This window comes from Heloderma suspectum, chromosome 1 (genome assembly GCF_057233095.1).
Source record: "Heloderma suspectum isolate Gila_16-S chromosome 1, 16-S_ref, whole genome shotgun sequence".
Taxonomy (NCBI): Eukaryota; Metazoa; Chordata; class Lepidosauria; order Squamata; family Helodermatidae; genus Heloderma; species Heloderma suspectum.
Genome location: NC_139458.1, coordinates 353,149,698 through 353,169,496, shown reverse-complemented (window position 1 = coordinate 353,169,496; position 19,799 = coordinate 353,149,698). Strand labels below are relative to the sequence as shown.

The 19,799-nt window shown below is 41.8% G+C and overlaps 1 protein-coding gene across 4 annotated transcripts in view; it reads right to left on the bottom strand.

Moving 5' to 3' along the window:
- The window catches only part of SYNJ2 (synaptojanin 2), a 91,275-nt gene that overhangs the window by 26,330 nt on the left and 45,146 nt on the right, over nt 1-19,799 (bottom strand). For 2 of the 4 annotated variants that reach the window (XM_084827890.1, XM_084827891.1), the window contains exons 7-18: nt 19,455-19,551; nt 16,139-16,311; nt 15,408-15,489; nt 14,708-14,857; nt 14,459-14,624; nt 13,363-13,554; nt 12,033-12,114; nt 10,302-10,442; nt 6,480-6,672; nt 3,759-3,917; nt 2,649-2,805; nt 747-864 (exon numbers count right to left, since the gene is read on the bottom strand). In XM_084827890.1, the coding sequence (XP_084684016.1) occupies nt 747-864; nt 2,649-2,805; nt 3,759-3,917; nt 6,480-6,672; nt 10,302-10,442; nt 12,033-12,114; nt 13,363-13,554; nt 14,459-14,624; nt 14,708-14,857; nt 15,408-15,489; nt 16,139-16,311; nt 19,455-19,551 (1,710 nt within the window). The remainder of the gene's footprint in view (nt 1-746; nt 865-2,648; nt 2,806-3,758; nt 3,918-6,479; nt 6,673-10,301; nt 10,443-12,032; nt 12,115-13,362; nt 13,555-14,458; nt 14,625-14,707; nt 14,858-15,407; nt 15,490-16,138; nt 16,312-19,454; nt 19,552-19,799) is intronic. The other 2 variants (XM_084827892.1, XM_084827893.1) reach the window with 2 other exon arrangements.

Genomic DNA, 19,799 nt, shown 5'->3' with positions numbered 1-19,799 from the left:
AATAGGAACTACTGGCTTTCCCATGATGCAGCTAAAAGCAAGACTCCGTACAACCCCATTGCTGGTGTGAAGGTGGGGGGCTAATCATAGGGGTCAGTCAAGTCACACTGAGATATGTAAAGGAAAACAACTGCATAGAAGGCTGACCACATTATTCAAAATACTGTATCTGGTATACCCATCACTGGGGATCCAGGATTACTGGCTTCATATGATCACTGAGATCAGCTGACTGATTTCACATGATCCTTAGTGCTTGCTTTTTGCTGGTTTGCTGACTCCTGAAAACATTTTGTGGGAATAGGGCTTGAGATGTGGCAGGAGGCTGCCTGGTATTCCTCTCAGAAACTTTCAATAGATAATTGACCAAAGGATGTCATGAACCTGAGCCAAAAATTACTTGTATACAATCCATAAACCTCTCAAACATGGCCAGACTCTATGAATGTATGACACTGCCTTATGCTGAGGCATTATAAGTTGGTTCAACTAGGCCAGAATTGTCCACTCTGCCTGACAGTGAGTTTAAGGTTCTGGGCAAAAATATTTTCCAGCACATTTTAAACTGAGATCCTTTTAACTGGGTATGTCAAGGGTTGAGCCTGGGACCTTGTGCATGCGCTCTTCCACTTGAGCTATAGACCCTCTCCCTTGCTATGCAACAATACAGAAAAGAGTGATGATGGTGAAGATGACAACACCAACACCATTTCAGAAGGGTTATATTCCAGTTTGGATGATGCTACCTGTGATCGCTTGCCTGGAGTTCAGCTCTTCCATAATACATCAAGGCACCAGGAGACCAAATGGGTCTGACTTTGGTTTCTGCACTGAGATCAGTGTCAAGAAGACTGAACTCTCCAGCTTTGTAAAAGAAAACAGAATTCAGATCCAGAATTTAAAATAAGTAAAGCAAACTTTCAACAAAATGTTGGTTCCTCAGTCACTTTGTCTGCATGGTGGCTTAGAACTTAGGTAGAACTAAATAGTCAGGAAGGACATAACATATTATAATACATGAGCAGTTGAGGCAATAAAATGCAGTGCAAAGATGATACACAGTAAGAACTGATTTATGTCTGTAGTTATATGGGATGACTTAAGATGCAAGTAAAGCAATTTTGGGTTCCCTGTTTTACACAGATGGCAACGGATACAAGAAGGCACTCCCAATATGTTATTTAAGACAACAGATGAAGGATCAGGCCTTTTGCAGATTATTCATCAGGATTAATGGGGGCAGGTGATAAATTGGAGCCTATTTAATTAGATGAGTAACTCCAGTGAAAATGTAAGAAATAAGTAAATCAATATCAGTTTGATACAGAATGATGGCCAACTTCATTAGTAGAATCTACTACTCCAAACTCTCACCATGACAGAAAGGCCATGATGATTCACATGAATGCTAAGCCAGAATTTAGGGTTATGCACACAAGCCCAAGTAAGCCCAAGTGAAGTCTTAGGCTCATGTACTCTCCCCTCCCTCCCCTCCTTCCATGCAGCTGGGAGGAGGAATAAACTATTACTCAGTTTCACTTTCCTGACTCCTGGCTTGTCATCATACCAAGCAAGAATCGTGGTTTAAAAAATTAGTTAATTGTTAAACAAGTGAACAACAAACCCTCAATTGTTTTGCTGGCTTGTTTAACAACATAGCCTATATAATGCGAAATCCTGGCTTAGCATTACATGCGAACCAGGCCAATGTCTGTTAGACTATGATTTGCAGACAGAATCCAACATGGCTCCCCCCCCCCCAATTCTTTTCCACCCCACAGATTCCCTTCAGCGGTATCCAGTGCTTATGCAAGGGAGATTTCCTAGGGGATGCCCCAAAATGAATGAAAACACTTGTTTCTGGAAGGAGGCAGGTCAGTGGAGCTCCCTTATGTGAGCTCCGCCAACCTGCCTCCTTCCAGAAACAAATATTTCTGCTTGTTTCTGGTTGCCCCAGAAGCACTAAATTGACGTTACACAAGTGGTGGGGGTTGCTTGCGTAATGGAATTGGTGGGGCATAAGAGAATCATTGGGGGCATAAGCACCCCATTGGATTCTGCTCAAAGCTCTGAGCAAGCAGGTACTACCCTATTCACTCCTATGTCAGGTTAATTCTATACATGCAAGAATGTGTGCATGGAGCTATCCCAAACACTGAAGCTATTTCCAATACTCCTTCACACAGGACCTCAAAAGCAGTGCTAACAACTGAAAGGGGTCTTAGGGCAGAACGAAACATGATGTTCAACACAGGGCTGCCACTAAAAACAGCAGTTCAGTGTTGAACTTTCCCTATTCTTCCCATAACATTTAGGCAGACTTATCTGTGTCATTTCTCTGTATTTCTTCATTCTGAACAATGGCAGCCAATGATATAGCGGGGGGGGGGGAGCACAACATGATGACATCATGGCATGGGTAAGTCTGCCCAAACATTATGCAAAGAGGGATGTGAACTCAATATGAGGGTTTTGCTTTCAGAGATAGTCCCATGTGAAGAATCAGGCCTACAATCACTAGTCTCAAGAGTTGGAAACTATGGCATGTATGTATAATTAACTAAATACAATTCTTCATTTTATTATGCAAATAATAATCAATCTAACTTTTAAGAAAACCTGTAAAAAGTAATAAAGACCCTACCTACCTGTTTTATCAATAGGAAGTTTCTTCCTCCACCAAAGAACTCTGTCAGTCCAGGCTGGAGTTCTGCATTTATCACTTGTATCATAAGCCTCTGAACCCACGTCGTACTTATATGTTGGACCAAAATTAATAGTTCCTTCATGAAAATCCTTAAAAATCTATGAAAAATCATGGATCATCTAAAACATGACTTATGATTTCACTTTGAACATATAGCCATACATACATATTTTTATTATAAAACTCTATTATGAGTATGTAGATCCAAGTGCAGGTATTACCCTGATCTAGTAAGCCCACACAGCATGTACTCAAAGTTGCATTTTCAGCCAACTACTGTTGCTTACACCTGGACTTCAGCAACTCAGTTTGGCAAACAGACAAGGCATGTTTTAAATTATCCCATGTTTAAAATGCATTTTTTTGGGTTTTTTTGCTGTTTAACTGTTAAGAGTACACATTTGTTTTTAAAAATATCCAAGTTTCTGATTTCATTATTATTTTACAAAAGGTCCTTTCAAAATGTCGGTGACCTACCTTGAGTTTTATTTCAGAAGAAAGTCAAGATAAACAGTTAAATAAACAAACATTCAGTAAAAGCAAATAGTTGTATACCATGGATCTGTCCAAAATATCTGTCCTACCTTTCTTCCATCACAAAACTCAAAGAAGCATAGAATGGGTTGGATCCAACATCATTACTCCATCTGTGGAAGGATAATGCTGGTGGAATGGGACAACTGTGTCTTCTCCACATTCCTTGGAGTCCCCCAAGTGCTCTCCAAATCTCCTCCAGAGGGTCCCCCAACAATCAAGAGGAGATTTGGAGGGTGCGTGAGGAGCTGGGGGTGGGTGGGAGGAGAGAACACAGAAGTCCTGTTCCACCAGCAATATCTTTCCGTGGGTGGAGGAAAGATGTTCGATCCAACCCAATGTGTTCCTATGTAGTCTCTCATCCAGCAACAGACCAGACCCAGACCTGCTTAGCTTCCACAAGATGGCTGCATTATGTGCCTTCAAACCCATGCCCTGGGTCTTTAGCTCAATGGACATTTGAGATAAATGTCTGTTTTACAGTAAATGATCTTTTAAACAGCACCAATCCCCTTACTTTTCCACTGGATTTCTGCTGCTGCAGTTGATCAAATTCCAGAAGTGTCCTCCAATCTTGTCGCTTGAGAAAATAAAATACTTCTTCATAGGTCAAGTCAATGCGATAGTTAAAGTCACCACACCAGAACACGTAGTCATGGGAAAACATACTTCTTCCCTGTTTAGGAGAGATGGGACTGTGTTTTTAAGCACACGTTGAACAACAGCATTCTTTATCTCCAGGGGCTGTGCTAGAAATGTCTTCATCAAACCAAAGTACAATCCATTTATATAAAGACTAGAAAAATGGGCACTACATTTCTTGATACCACTATGTAACCTGAGCTTTGAGGTTCCATTTCCATACAGGCCAATATCTAATACTGGAAAAACAGAGGTCAAATTATGTGATAATCTGGCCTAATCATGGTTATCTAAGTTACCTCAAGTGCATACACAAATTCTATTTTAAAGAACACATGTTTTTAAATGGAAAAATGTGTATCTACCGAAGTAGAGGCTCAGGATTAAATGCAAGTAAAAATGTCTGCCCCCTTTAAAACTGTACTTCTATACTAAACTGGCTACATAATTCAGCATTATGTACATTAACCTGTGCAAGTCTGTGTGAAGCTTGGGCTCCAGCACTCCTCCTACCCCGCTCCTCCTCCTGCTCTGCCACAAGGAGGAATAAACCATGATTCAGTTTCACTTTCTTCTTGTCATTACATACAAACCAGGAATCATGGTTTAAAACAGACTCCTGTCAGTTTGTTAAACAAGCCAGATTCATAAGCACTAGTTTGAAATTGTCCTGTTTAGCAGGTGATTAGAGTTAATTATTAACCATTATTCCTGGTTTGTATGACAAGCCAGCAGTTGGGGAAAATGAAAATGAATCATGGTTTATTCCTCCTTGTGGCAGAGCAGGAGGAGATGGATGGGGGGTGGATGTGCAAGCCTAAGGGTTTGCTCACGTTCACAGAGGCTTGTGCATATGACACTATTACATGTGAAGCAGGCCAATACAAATTAACACCAAATGTAACAAAGATCTACTCAAACTCTCAAGCATCAAACTCTTGTTTAGAGCCCACTGCCACATTTTGGTTTAATTTAAATATTTTTGTTGTTAAAACAAACCTAATAAAAATCAAAGTGATCCCTAATGAATATATACAAGTGCTATACTTCTGAACAGGTTCCATAAGGAAGCCAAATCATGTCTGAAGTTACAGCATCACTAGAGGGCACTGTTAATATAGATATATGATAGGTACAAGGAGTTCATAAATGTACAGAATATAAGCTACTTAATGGACAACTGGTAAAGGTGGTTGCAAGAACTGTTATGCAGAAATTCATAAAAATCTTTTAAAGACTTCAAAATCAGCAGGAACTGAATTTTTAACACACAAACTGAAATAAAGGAATGTGCTGTAACCTTAAACCCTTGAAACAACAGGGAGCTGACTATCATCTACTCTCCCTTAAATGCTACGACTTACCGGCATAGCAGGATAAACGATCACATTTCTTAGAGTGGTTCAAAGTTTCCACTATTGTTTGCAGATATCCAGGAGAAAAAGCAATTATGGAAATCTGAGGAACCACCACATTATTAATACATATATAAAACACTGTCCTAAAACACACAAACTAACTCTAAATATCTTTAGGTCAGCCTTCCCCTGATGCCCACCAAATGTATTGGATCACAACTCCCATCAGCCCCAGTAAGCACTGGCTAATAGTGAGGGATGGTAGCACATCTGAAGAGCACCAAGTTTGGGAAGGCTGCCTTAGATTGAGGTTCCAGTTCAAGAGACAGTTATTTTAGGACAGTAAGGGTGCAATCCTATGCATGTTTACATAGAAAGAAGTCCTACAGGTCCCAGCATTCCCCAGCCAGCATGGCTGGCTGGGAAATGCTAGGAGCTGTAGGACTTTTTTCTGTGTAAACATGCATAGGATTGCACCCTAAGTTGTTACAGTATGACCTGTGTGATAATGAGGGAGGAACAGCAAATCCTATTAGGCTTCCCAACATTACCATGTAGCCTTTCAGAGAAAGGGCACTGCTTCTTGCTCTTACTCAGATTTGGCTTTGTGACATCAATGCATTGCTTATGTGACCCCAGACTTGCTGGGATCACCCCGAGAAGAACCACCTTTCTGGGAAAAAATGGCAGTGCAGAAGCTGGAAATAGGGGGAAAAACAGTTGCAAACAGGCAGCGTTGAGAAAAAGATAAACACCATGTATTTTCTGTCATTTGCTCTGGATGCTCCTTGTGCTTGGAACTGTCTGCCCCTTAATATCTTCTCTTTTGCAATACTTTTAAAAACTAACTTGAACTTAATGATGTTTCTTTCTAGAAATTCTTGAGCCATTTTTTCATATATCCTTTTGATTCCATCCTTCCATGTGCCTAACTGTTCCTATTATGTCTGTCAGTTTTACACTGTGAGCTGGCAGGCAAGGAATTGACTTTTGAAAAAATTGTACTGCACCTTGTAGATTTAGGTGCTTTATAAACAAACAAACAAACAAACAAACACATGGGTGGTGACAATTGAAAAGAAGCAGCTGTGAACAGGTAGCATATAACATATGGAAAGGATAAGCACGAGGGAGGGGGATGAAACCTTTCTTTCACGCACCGATCCCTTCTTTTGTCCTGGAAATTTTCATGGGTGAATATTCAGCACTGCCCTAAATAAAGCATTTTGCAGACTTACCATTGGAAAACTCAATTTCTGGGTGATCTCTTTATAGTCTTCATTCCGTTCTTTCACCTGAGACTGACCAGCTGTCAAGTGACTGCATATAAAGCATAAGCTGGTGCTATGAATCTGGAAACGGATGGCAACTGCTCCTTTATTCCCAGCTTTCCCTCCCATTCCAGTCTTCACAGTGTCTACTGCTACATCCCTGGGCAGAAGGAGAGAATAGCCAAAACCAAAAATAAATCTCTACTAGGTAACTGAAAAGAAAATGCACGGTCTTATTTAGAACAATGGGTCAGATCCAGATCTGGCTCTCTGTGAATGTAAGGGCTTCTTCTATTTGCGGAGCGAACTGGGATCCAGTGGAAGCTCCTGCAGCAGAAAGGGGGCAAGGCAGTAATTTTCTCTTGAGCCCCGGTGCCAGCCTCCCATACAGTTTCAGAGGGTCCCCCAACCTGCCAGAACAGCACAGAAGGTGGCACAAGGGGCTGCCCCTTTTCTTCAGTGCTAGCAGAGCTCCACTGAGCACAAGTCTGGATCTAACCCATTCTTCAGAACAGTGCAGACTGCTCTGGGAATGATTCTGTGCAAGCCCTGCTCAAACAAATGAATGTGGTGCATTCAACATAGGCAGGTCCTATTCATTTCAATTACACTTTCAAAAGGAGCAATTCCCAGTGGACTGAACTCAGTGATGTTAGCCAATTTATTTGTGATTGTAATGTGGCATCGCTGAACCACTTTTATACCCAGTCACACCATAGTTTATTAAGAAAATCAGCGAAGCCATATGATATACAGCAAAACTGCAAAGTAACTTTCAATGCAATCCTATACATGTCTACTTAGAAGTAAGCTGAATGCCATTTTTCATTCAGAACTGTAAACCATGTTTGGCCTAACATCACTTTTGAACCTACAAGGTTTAAAAAACAAAGTACAACTTTTACTGCAGCTTAGGAGGGACAACTGTTTTTTTCAAAATATTTACAATAAAGATAGAGGCAACATATATTTTAATTTTGCCAACACTCTGTTTTTCACTCTGCCAACATCAATCTGTGTAGACAGCTATTTTCAAGTTGTATACCATTAAGCTTGCCCTGAAATACAGTTTCCTAATGGAGGGCATATTCTATTTTGAGACAAGTCAATAAAGATTCCAAAGCTCACCAGTTGCACTATGTGAATTATTCAAGCAGAATGCAATTCAAAGAGAGCAATTCATCAAGCACAATGTTCATTCTTTTCTCTCTTTTTCATTAATTTTATTTATTTATTTTTTACTGCCTAATAACTGTAGGTCTCTGGACAGTATACAAATTAATTAAAATCATAAGATACAAGACAAAAATAAAATAATAAGAGATAAAACAGCACAGCATAAAAGCAAAGTAAAACCAACAGCCGAGGATGAAGCACTATAAAGATCTAAAAGCCCTAAAATGCTTTAATAAAGCGACTGGGAATAATGTGGGTGTCATGCAAACCTCCCTGGGGAGGGCATTGCACAGATGAAGCATAAGTACTGACAAAGCCTTCTTTCTTGTAGCCCCCCACCTCATTTAGTGAGGGCACCTGGAGGAGCGGCTCAAACAATCTTAGGGTCTAGGTAGGTAAATATGGGAGGAGACACTCCTTCAGGAAATCTGACTCTAAGATGTTTAGGGCCCAGAAACATAGTGGCAGTCAGTGTACATGGCAAAGTACTGGCATAATATGATCATACTGGACAGTCACAGTTAACTACCTAGTCACACCATTTTGGATCAACTGAAATTACCAGACAGTTTTCGAAGGCAGCCCCAAATATAACACATTGCAGCCATCTAAACAGGGGTTTACCAGAGTGTGAATAACTGTTACAAAGCTATTTCTGACCAGATAGGGTTGTAGTTAGTATAACAGCCCATGCTAATAAAGGGCACTCTGAACAACTGAGACCACCTGTCCCTCTAGTGATAATGCTGGATCCAAGAGCACCCCCAAACTATGAATGTTATCCTTTAGGGGAGGGCAACTCCGTCCAGAATAGGTTGAACACCACTCAGCTAGTCCGACAAATCACTAAACAAAAGTATCCCCATCTTGTCTGGACTGAGTATGTTTATTGGCCTTCATCCAGTCTATTACCCTACCCAGGAACTGGTTCAGAACATCAAGATTCTCAACTGGATTAGATGAGAAGAAGAGGTGGAGCTGGAGTGTATCATCTGCATATATGTGACACCTCAGCCCACATCCCCACATAGCATATCTCAGTGGTTTCAGGTAGATGGCAAAAAGTGTGGGGGATAAAATAGAACTCTGTAGAATTCTGTTGCATAACTGCTACACGGCAGAGCAATAATCAGCACCGCCTTCTGGAATTGACCATCCAGGTAGGAGTGGACCCACTTCAATGCAGTACTGCCAAACCCCAACCCAGACACCCTATCCAGATGGACATCATGGTCAATGGTATCAAAAGCCACTGAGAGGTCCAAGAGAACTAATAGCGTTGCACTTCCCCTGTCCCCTCGGTAAGGGTCATTCCACATGGCAAACAAGGCAGTATCTATTCCAAAACAAGGGCTAAAAACACATTAAAATGGATCTAGAAAATCAGTTTCATCCAAGTGTGCCTGGAGTTAATCAGCAACTCAAGCACTTTGCTCAGGAAAATGGTGTTAGCAACCGACCTACAGCTGGTTTCATCTTCTGGATCCAGGTTTCTTCAAGAGCAGCTTGATGACTGCAGAGACTGGTACTGCCCCCCCCCCTCTCTCTGTGAGGAATCCACAACCTCTTGGACCCAGCTGGACATCCCCCTCTTTGAAAATGAATGGAGAAATTTGCATCCCCCCATCTAGAATTGTTGAAGTTCACTGACAGAGCAGATTCCTACTGCTCTCCCGAAGAACTGTAAAAATGAGGGTGGTGCAGTAGCTGTAACACTGATACATAACTAAGAAGATTCACAAAGTGTAACTATGTTTTCAGAGGTACTAAAAAAAAACCCAATTATTCCCTTTTGCAACATTTTAGCCCTACAGCCCAGGACATACTACTGGCTGTGGCAGGGAAGCCACAGCATGATGGATGCTCCCATGCTACTGGTGGTGATGTCTGAAGGGTGGCAATCATGTGATGCGGCTGATACATGGTTACTTCCCACACCAGTATAACCCCCACCCTAATGGTTGGTCACAGTAATTGGGACATAGCAATGATATTGGTTCATTGGGTTTCTTCAGATATTACTGGCAGTGTCATGGGAGCAGATGCAGGTTAATTAATGTACTGGCCTTAAGTCCTTCTTCACACATGACCCAAGCATGTGGGTATATAGTGAAAGGTTTAAGACTGGGCCCCACTCATGTAATCCAATTGTCACGGAAACGGGCTAAATGGACCTCATGTGCAAGGCCTATATACTCAAGCCCTGGTTCCCATGAAAGTTAATAGCGGGAGAAAGTGAGTCAAAAGTTTGTTCCTACACCTACCATGTGCCCAGTCTACCTACACAGGCCATGTGTGAATTGTCCCTAATTGTGTAAAGAAATGGCTAGTTAAAGCCATGTAAGGGGTTCGCTAATCAGTGTTAGACTGATTATATGCATTAGTGATCCCTTCAGGTGAAAAGATCTAACAGCTGGTTTTTATTCCAGGTCATTTAATCCAGATTTTTTTAAATAGTTTGTAAATTCCCTTTTAATAGTTATTTCCCCTTGCTTGCTTATTTTTTTTACCTTTTTTTTTTTTTCAAATGTACACTTACAGTGAAAGAATGCCTATACTTGCTCCTAATCCCACCACAAGGATGTCATCTGCAAACACAGCAACAAGATATACCTGATGAAGGGGACATGATATGGCCGTACAAAGATGAAGAGGCAAACACCAACAAGCTGTGCCGATGTTAACAGAATATATCGATGTGTCCTGGAAAGAGCTTTCTGAAGTTGTTCTCCCCACATCTTCTTATTAGTTGTGCTGAAACAAGTACATAGGCACTTTATTCATTCATTCATTCATTCATTCATTCATTCATTTCTATACTGCCCAATAGCTGACGCTCTTGACCATTTCCCCCATTACATGGTGATTTTTAAAAACCTAAACTAAAATAGGTTCATGAAAGCATCACAGCAGTTGAGCCAAATGCATTTTAGACCTGATCATAAACAATCTTGCTATAGATCATTATTAGGTTATTGTTAGACCATGCATATTACATAAACATAGATCAATATGGTGTTTGGGTACTCAAGTTCGCTTGACAAAAATCCATAGCACAAAATGAAACCCATTCTGGGAGCCTTCTTCATTCCTTCCCCACCCCATGACTGATAAGACAATAACAGTTCAGCTTCTAATAGGGATTCTCAGAAATCAGCATTTTAAATGTCATTCTCTCTCTGCCAGGCTTGAAAGGCTACAAAATTACAGGTATTCACAGCATTAAAAAAAGACCATCTAAGGGCACAATCCTATGCATGTTTAGACAGAGAAAATTCCTACAACTCCCAGCATTCCCTAGCCAGCATGGCTGGCTGGGGAATGCTGGGAGTTGTAGGACTTTTCTCTGTCTAAACATGCATACTATTGAGCCTTAAGTGTTGGTTCACATATAAATGAACATCAGTGGATGACTTTCACTCAACTATGTGAAATGTAGTATTGGAATTGAAATGTATTTTTTTGCATTTGAGTTGGTATCAGGTGATATGAAAGATTAATCTTTGAAGGTCTTTTGATTCTACAGATGATGAACGTGCATGTATAAACCAGCCCTTAGTGTTTTTGTTAATTGTTTTATGTACTTATTTATTTACTATATTTATGTAAAGCCACTCAATAACATTGTTCTCTGGGTGGCTTACAGAATAAAATTATAAAAGACTATTTAAAGACACAATATCATAAAACAACAGTTTGGAGCATAAAAATTTCCAGAGAGAAAAAAAGCAGATGACAACCAAATACACAGCACACACAGTGGTTCAGAACACTAAAACAGCAATTTTCTAAAGGCCTGGGAGAATTTAAATGAAGTCTTTAATGCCAAAACTATCATAAAGAAGCAGCAAGGCAAGGCTTTTTGGGGAGGGCATTCCACAACTGGGATGCCACCACTGAGAAGGCCCTACTAGTTGCACTTCACTTGATAGGAGCACTGAGAACAGGACCTCTGAAGAAGATCTCAAAGTTTGGGTAGGTATATATGGGAGAAGGCAAACTTTCACATATCCTGGTCCCAAGCTGTTAAGAGCTTTAAAGGTTAAAACAAGCACTTTAAATTGGGTCCAGAAACAGACTGGGAGCCAGTGTAGTTGAAGCACTGGTGAGATATGACGGAAATGCCCAGTCCCAGTTAACCATCTTGCAGCCCCGTTTTGGACCAACTGCAGTTTCCGGACCATTTCCAAAGGCAGCTCCACCTACAAGGCATTACAGTAATCTAAACGAGAGGTTACCAGGGCATGGGTAACTGTGGCAAGGTGATCTCCATCCAATGTATATAAAGTATATACTGCAATGCCAGTTAGAAATATGCAATCCAACCATTCACTTTCAGCATACCTAGCATTCACAATATTCCCAGCATTTAATTCCACCATCTCTTCAAATCCCACAGCAAATATGTCAGCAGGACAATGGTCATCTATGGTAACAGGAGAGAAAACCCAAGATATACACTGATTTGAAACTTTGTCTAATCATTTCATTTCAGAGCGAGCGAGCGAGAGGCTAGAAATTTAAAGCTTGCATTCTGCAGGCAGAGATGCCTATTCCTAGCTGGTATTAGAAGTACCCCCTGCCCCTATCCAAGCACATGATTCAAGTGTATGGAAAGGCAGCTGATCTTCTGACGCCCAATATTCTGCTTCATGTGCGTCTTGGCCTTGCTGTGTGCTGGAATGTTACCCTGTGTTATGTGATAAACTTCATGTGTTAGGTTCTGACTGTTAGATTTTGGAATATCCCCCTTTTGGACTGTTGTATTGATCAAGGCCTTGAGTTATGTGTGTACTAACTTCCAGCTGTCTGGGCTGTGTGGAAGTACCTCAATCATTGTTGTGGGTTGTGTCAAGAGTGTTTCTGAGCACAGGGAGTTGGATAGCAGTTCAGATTCTGAAGGAGAACTGTCAGACGTGGGGGAGGTGTTTTCCCAGGCTAGTCCAAAATATGAGTAGGCATGCTTCTCAGGTTACAAACGTCCAGATGGCTGAGCATGAGGGTCCCTCCTTACCCACCCACCCATGAGAAGCAGTGAACAGGAGGGGGTGGGGCTTGGGGAAGATAACCAAATAGATGCTAGATGCAGACGCAGATGCAGAGCGAAAAGAGAGAAAGCAGGAGCGGAACTTAGACGGTCTACCCGATTGGCCTTGTGTGAAAAGCTGAGCTTAGAGGCCTCACAAGAAGAGAGGGACCTCCCTCCCTTAAGTTAGGCTAGCCAGACTGCCTCCCTCTTCAATTGGTGGTCAACTCTCGTAAATCCCATTTGATTCCCCTGAAGGCATTCCTTTGTAGACGGAGAGTCTCTAAGAATTTGCATCTGTATGACCCTGTGAAGTAATGGATTAAAAGCTATAGACAGAAGCCTCTTGCCTGTGTATGTTTCGGTGTGAGGGCTAAGGGAATCTTGACAGGTTGGGGGAACTTAACAACCCTCCTCATTTTGAAGGAGAGGTGTAGCAATGTCCCATTTTCAGACTTTTCTGTTAACCAAGTTGTCTCAGACTATTTGGGTACAATAGGTTTCTACGTGGTGTGCAAGTGCCCTAACAATTTTGATACCCCTGTGATGGAGTCAGCCAATCCCAAGTGTTTTTATCTGATAATGTATATGTTTGAAAACACATATATGCCTGTTGTTGTTCTAAGCATGTCTACTGCTCTTTGTTACCTTGAAATTCTGAAACCCCAGAGAGCTTAGGAGAATCCAGTAACCAGTCTGTTAACTCGCTGGTACCAAGGATATTGCTCTTAAACTGTTTGCCTCCATTTACATTCCAGGTTCCCATGGCAACACGAATTCTCTTGAAGTTTGTAAATTCAAATTGACGCTCTGACATGGTTTTCAAAATGCTAGGAGTCACTGATGGATAGAAGGGGAATTTAAAAAAAGGAGGGGGGAGATTTTCAGCCATGAAATAAAATGGACAACATGAATCATGAGAACTGATACCAAATTATCTTGTGATGCGTTTTGCTGAACATACGAAGACTCATGCTGGATGAAACCAAGGGTCCATCTAGTCTGGCATTCTGTTCCCACAATGGCCAACCAGCTGCCTGTGAGAAGCCCAAAAGTAGGACATGAGTGTAACATCACCCTCCCGCTCGTGTTCCCCATCACCTGGCATACCGCCTCTGATCCTAGAGGTAGCATATAGCCATCAGGACTAGCAGCCATTGATAGACTTCTCCTCCATGAATTTGTCTAATCTCCTTTAATGCAATCCAAAATGGTGGCATCAGGGCATCTTGTGCTGGCATATATTTAATCATTTCTCCTCCTATCTAAACAAGGGGCAAGCATTTCAGACCAAACTGCAGCCCACACAGTGATAGCTTTCCTCATCAGCCACCACAGTTCTTAAGCAGACACATGAATAGACCGGGAGTGGTTGGACAGGCTTTCATGAAATGGTCAAGCATGTGCTAATGCTGACCTGATTATGGGCATTTTGCTGACTGACACCGCAATCCTATGTATGTTTACTTGAAAGTAAGTGCCAACCGTATTCAGTCAGGCTTACTCCCAGGAAGTATGCATAGGACTGCAACCTGAGAATCCAAACCAATCCTATACGCATTTTTGTTTTCTTGCACATGGCTATAAAAAGTGTTAAAAGAGATAATTAAAATGCTTATATAGTTATAGTCACCAGAACAGGCACACTGATTTTTTAGATTTAAATGCTCCAGTGTTAGTGTGGCCACTATAGCTACCTGCACACCGATACCAAAGCATTCAGACAGAAATGCATCTTGCTTACTCAGCAATGCCGTGTGGTCCATCAGCATTCTCTCTTTATCTGCATAGTCATCACTGCAGAAATCACCCATAAGCAGTAAGTCAATGGCTTCCTGTTTCACACCATCAAAAAAGTTTGACTGAATGGTCCGTGACACTGAACGGGCACCATCCTTGAGTTTCCCCACCTATATAACAAAAGGATTAACAATATTAATTTAACTCATGGTAATAACTTCCAATAATAAGTGGGTCCCATTTTCTCCTCTACCTTAGCTTTTCCTTCCAAGGCACGGCTGCCAGTAAAAATCCTACTCAGGTTGTGTCCATTGAGAAGCCACATCGCCTTATAGGACTCCAGAAAACGTTCAACTATAGACTTGGCGTTTAATCCCAGGCACTCTAGCTGAGTGAACAGAACCTGGTTTAGAAAAAGCAAACGGACAAATAAAAATGAGAGAAGAAACCATTTTTTTCTTCCCCCACCCTTTTGCTTTATTTACCATCTTTCCTGATGAAGAGTTCTAGACAAATCAAAAGCTTGCACAATATTTTGTGATCTTTGAGGTGGCCTAATAAAGGTATTGGGGTGGTACGGATTTTGGAAATTTTCTTTTGGAATTTTTATTTTGGCCAGCATAGCCACCTTCACTTTGTCTGTATAAAAAAGTACTTCCTTTTATCTCTCCTGAACTTCCCACTATTCATGTTCATTGGATGACCAATGAAGTATTGAAGTTCTATTGTAATGAACAATGAAGTTCTAGTATTATAAGAGAGGGAAGGGGGGAAAGCATTCATATAAAAGACAGCCTTCCCCAACCTGGTGTCCTTGAGATGTTTTGGACTACAGCTCCCAGCATTCCTGACTATTGGCTATGCTGACTGGGGCTGATAGGAGTTGAAGTCAAAACATCTGGAGGGCATCTGGTTGGGGGAGGCTGATGTAACATGTCTGATGGCTCACTCACCTCAAGTGCTATGAAGGACTGAACGGTGTTAGTTCGATCCAGACAATCCAGGCAGTTCATTCGCAAGGTGCCCATCTGTTGACTTCAAAAACCAATTCAAAGAACTAAAAGATTTAGTACTGAATATCCCTCTGAAGACTTAGCACCCCACTGAATAACTTTAGTACTGAAGATTTAGCGCCCCACAAACAACTACATTTTTAAAGATTTCTGAAAAAAATAAGGAAGGAAATAGAAGAAGCAGAGACGTAAGTGTGCACAGGGCTGGGTTATTTATTTTTAGCTTCCATTGCCCCAATCCAGCAAGGAAACAGCCTTCCATGTATGTAGTTGATACACATCTGGATACACATCTGGGGCTCACTGCTGGGAGCACTGGGTCTGGATCCCCATCTGATGTCACCACTTGTTCTGCGCAATTAGTTACCTGCAACTAAAGCTGGATGTGTCCTTCATAATTGTGCCTCCTTTACGAATGGGTGAGGCTGAGAGATAGTGACTCACCTATGTATATGGCTGAACCAATCTCACTGAGGTCTTCCCGGTTCAACTTCAACCCCCTGAACTGTCCTACATGTAAAAGTGAAGACTTGCCAGTTCACATTACCTCACATCTTCAACATACCAATTCATTTGTAAGCAAGACAGCACAACTATGACCCTCCGCTGACAAATTTGAACCTGAGAAGCTTGATAAGGACAGCACAGTTGCAAGGGGCTAGGACACTCACCGGGAACTTGTGTTCTTGCCTTCTGCAAAGATGCCTAATTCTTCCCAGTGCAACTTTAGCTGAGGCCCCAGCAAATTCTCCAGCTTCTCCATTTTCCCACCTTTTGCAAACTGGTGGTAATCAAAATTAATCATGGGGGTGTCTGCTGCATGGGATGATGCCCATAGCAACTTCTAATTGCAAAGAAAAAGGAAAGAGAGAGAAACCCTTTTTTATTCCATCATTTGTCTGCAGATACGTTTGTGATAATATGCACTGAACTGCTGGTGAACCATTTACAGATAAATATGACCAGTTGTGAAGTCAGCCAGAAGTCAATCCACTGAATAATTCAAAATGCAGTTTGTTTAGTCCCCAACAAGCATCAGCATGACTCCGTTTATTATCCCTATTCAAGTCAAGCCCAGCGTTAGGTTGTGTGCCTGTGAAGGTATCTTCCACACAATGTCACATCAAGGATTGGCTCTTAATACATAGTTCTGTGTCCTTACAGTACAGCTAAACACCAATTTGTATTTTGTACTCACACCCTGGACATTCATGTAACAGTTTCTCTTATGGGTTGGGAAATAGAGAAGAAATAAAATCTTGCTCCCAAAGGCAAATATTTATTTTATATGAACAATAAAGTTATGATTCAATTTTCTGCGAAGTACTGCAAAGCTCGAAAGTACTTTTAATGGGCATACTAGGGATGCAATCCTATACTGAAAATAAATTGGCTGAGGGATTATTGGATTCAGTGGAAGACCTGCTATACAAGAGGAATGCAACCTCCAGCAGCGTTATTCTGCTGGCAAAGCAGCTATAAGATTCATGGATGGCATGTGAGTAGTGCAGGAAAGGAGCAAGCTTATGCTGTATTCTTTACCCTTTTAATCCACAGCCACCACCACTCTGTTGACAGAGGTGCTCCAGATCTGGGGAAAAGAGGTGGAGGCGTAACACTCAAAAACAGCCACTACTGTGTTGCCGATTGCCCTGCCCATGTCTCCACAACAGAGCATAAGTGACAATGTAATTTAGTGTCCAACCACAGCACACCACCATCGGTATATAAACCTCACACAGGGAGACCACAACTCGGATATGGGGGTGTAGCATGGGGCTAGAACTCTCTAGCCTCATGTTGTGCACACCACATCCAACACCACTCCAACAACTGGGGGTGTCAGGACAAAGCACCCCACACAGGTAAGGAAAGGAAGGGGGACCATTTGCTGCAAAGTATAACTGCTGGGACTGTCTCTCATGTCTCCACCTCACCCCCTTTGCTGAATATGAATATTGTGTGCTGTCTTAACTGTGTTGCATAATATTCCTATGAGTAATAGATGTAATATGAGTAGAGGATTGCTCCTCCCGTTCTCCATCACATCACAAAGCATTAGGCTTATTTATTTAATGTCTTTATTTAAAATATTCCTACCCCACCTTTTAAGCTGTGTCGCAGGCAAACAGCACTGGTGCAAATATTTAGGCTTGAGCTAACAGAAATTATTACTGCGTTTTTGCTTACCATTTTTGTTCACTTGCATTGGCAGTATTATTGAGTTCATTTCAAAGTCCAAATGGCCATGTTCCAAAATAAATTTAAAAGAACGGACATTTTATTTGCTGACTATGTAAGGGCTGCTTATATCTGGTGAAGATGTCTGCTTCCCTAGTTTGTTAGTGCCATTGGATCTGTTTCTTTGGTAACTGCCCACACTTCAGTGACTACTTACAGGCAGCTGCACTTGGTAGCGTGCTTGGGAATGACATCAGACTAAACCACTACTGTCTCGGCATGAGTCATTGTTCAAAGCATTATACCCAATTCTGCAGCTGTGTTAATTGTTAACAATACAAAGAAATTACAAATGATCATTTCTAACAGAAATTACAGATATTATGGAGCAATGAAAAGAATAATGGGAAACAGTACCGACAGAGCAATTCTTTACTTACATTATGCCGCAACCATGGATATGTCATTGCTATGTTGGTGGAATGGCCCAGGAGGGGAAAGAAAAAACATGCAACCATAAAATATGCAATGTGCACACAGCCCTCCTGGGACAAGGGTTCAAGATCAAGGGTTCAAAAGGGACAGACACTTTTGCTAAGCAGCCAAAGGGAAGGGCCTGGACAGGCAACCAGGGAAGCCACAGATACCCACAGAGTAGCAGCCTCCACTGGCTCACTCCACAGGGCACAGGTTTAGGTTTGGGAAGCAGAAGACAGGAGTTCCAACCCCACCAGGGGGAAGGGGGGAATGTCATGACAGGGGAAAACAGAGGGAGCACCTGGGACACTGAAGACACCCACAGAGCATTTTCTAGTCACTCAGCCACAGCAGCAGGCAGCAGACATCATGGGGGCACTTGTCTTCCCCCTACCCCCTAGCCTCAAGAGCTAGTCACAGATGCCAGGAGAATAAGGACAGCAGGAAGAGTGGAACCTGGGTGGAACAGCTTACATTGTATATGCTGGAGGTCCCTGGTTTGAATTCAGGTTACAACCCCACAATAGGCACACCTGAGCCAATCAGGAGGAGTGCGACGTGGACCAATAGTTTGTCTCCCGTATGGGCCAACTAGGCCCCCGCCCCCTCCAGCAATCCATGTAGCCCATTAAGGCAGGTCTGCCATGTAGCATCCTGGCAGGACCCATTGTGTCCACCTCCACCACAACTGAGAGCTTCCTACACCCTGGGAGCAGCGCCCAGCCCACCTGTGCAGCTTGAGAGGCCTGTTCGCTCTCAGTCCAAGGAATCCGAGAGAGCCGAGAGTGGAAGGGCTGCTGCTCCTGAGCCCATCAAGTTCCTTGCCAGCATAGCGGGGCTTCCACAAAATCATGTAGTCCCTTTTCTGGCATAACTCCAGTATAGGATTGTGCTCTGAATGTCTTATTTTGTGACAAATATGGTTGGAAATACAAAGGCATATTCCTTTAAAAAAAAACTTTTAAAGTACCTAGGGTATTAGAATTCCTAGTTTGGGAAGTGTTGATCAGCTTCAAAGAAATGATGAATTCATATTGGCATTTTGTGTTGAAATTATGATGGCAATTGTGACAATCTGGCAAGAACGAGCCACTGTCATATTTTGAATAGGCTAACAAAGTGTATTTGTACAAACTTCACCAAGTCTCCTTCCCAAGAACTCCAGTTATAGGAAACACTATGATGATGGTGATGATGATATTTTTTTAATTCTCTCTGGCTTGTACAGGTCAGATCTCCACAATACGAAAGGAAAGTATTTATTCTTTTAACAACAAGCAAGACTCTGAGCATAAAGTTAGCAAAATGGCTTTGCATTTTTCTTTTTACCTTGAAAGCCCTGTTGAGGACCTCTTCTCCTCCTTTACTTCCTAACAGATTAACAATCACTTGTTTACCATATTGTTCCTTCAGAAGTGTCATATGCCTGCAAAAGCAGCAACACGTTGCTTTGGTTTAATAAATATTAGACATAAACTAGAACCCCTCTTAAAATAAATGTAACAAAAATCAGTGGCTGCCTTATGAATTGTACATTTTTCTCATAATAGCAACAGAACAGCCTGATACCCTCCTAGATCTCATGAGCTGTTTTATCTGCTTGATGGGCATCTATTTCAATAGCCAACCATGACTTCTTACACACAGTCCTTATAGCATTTACCTGGCTTTACT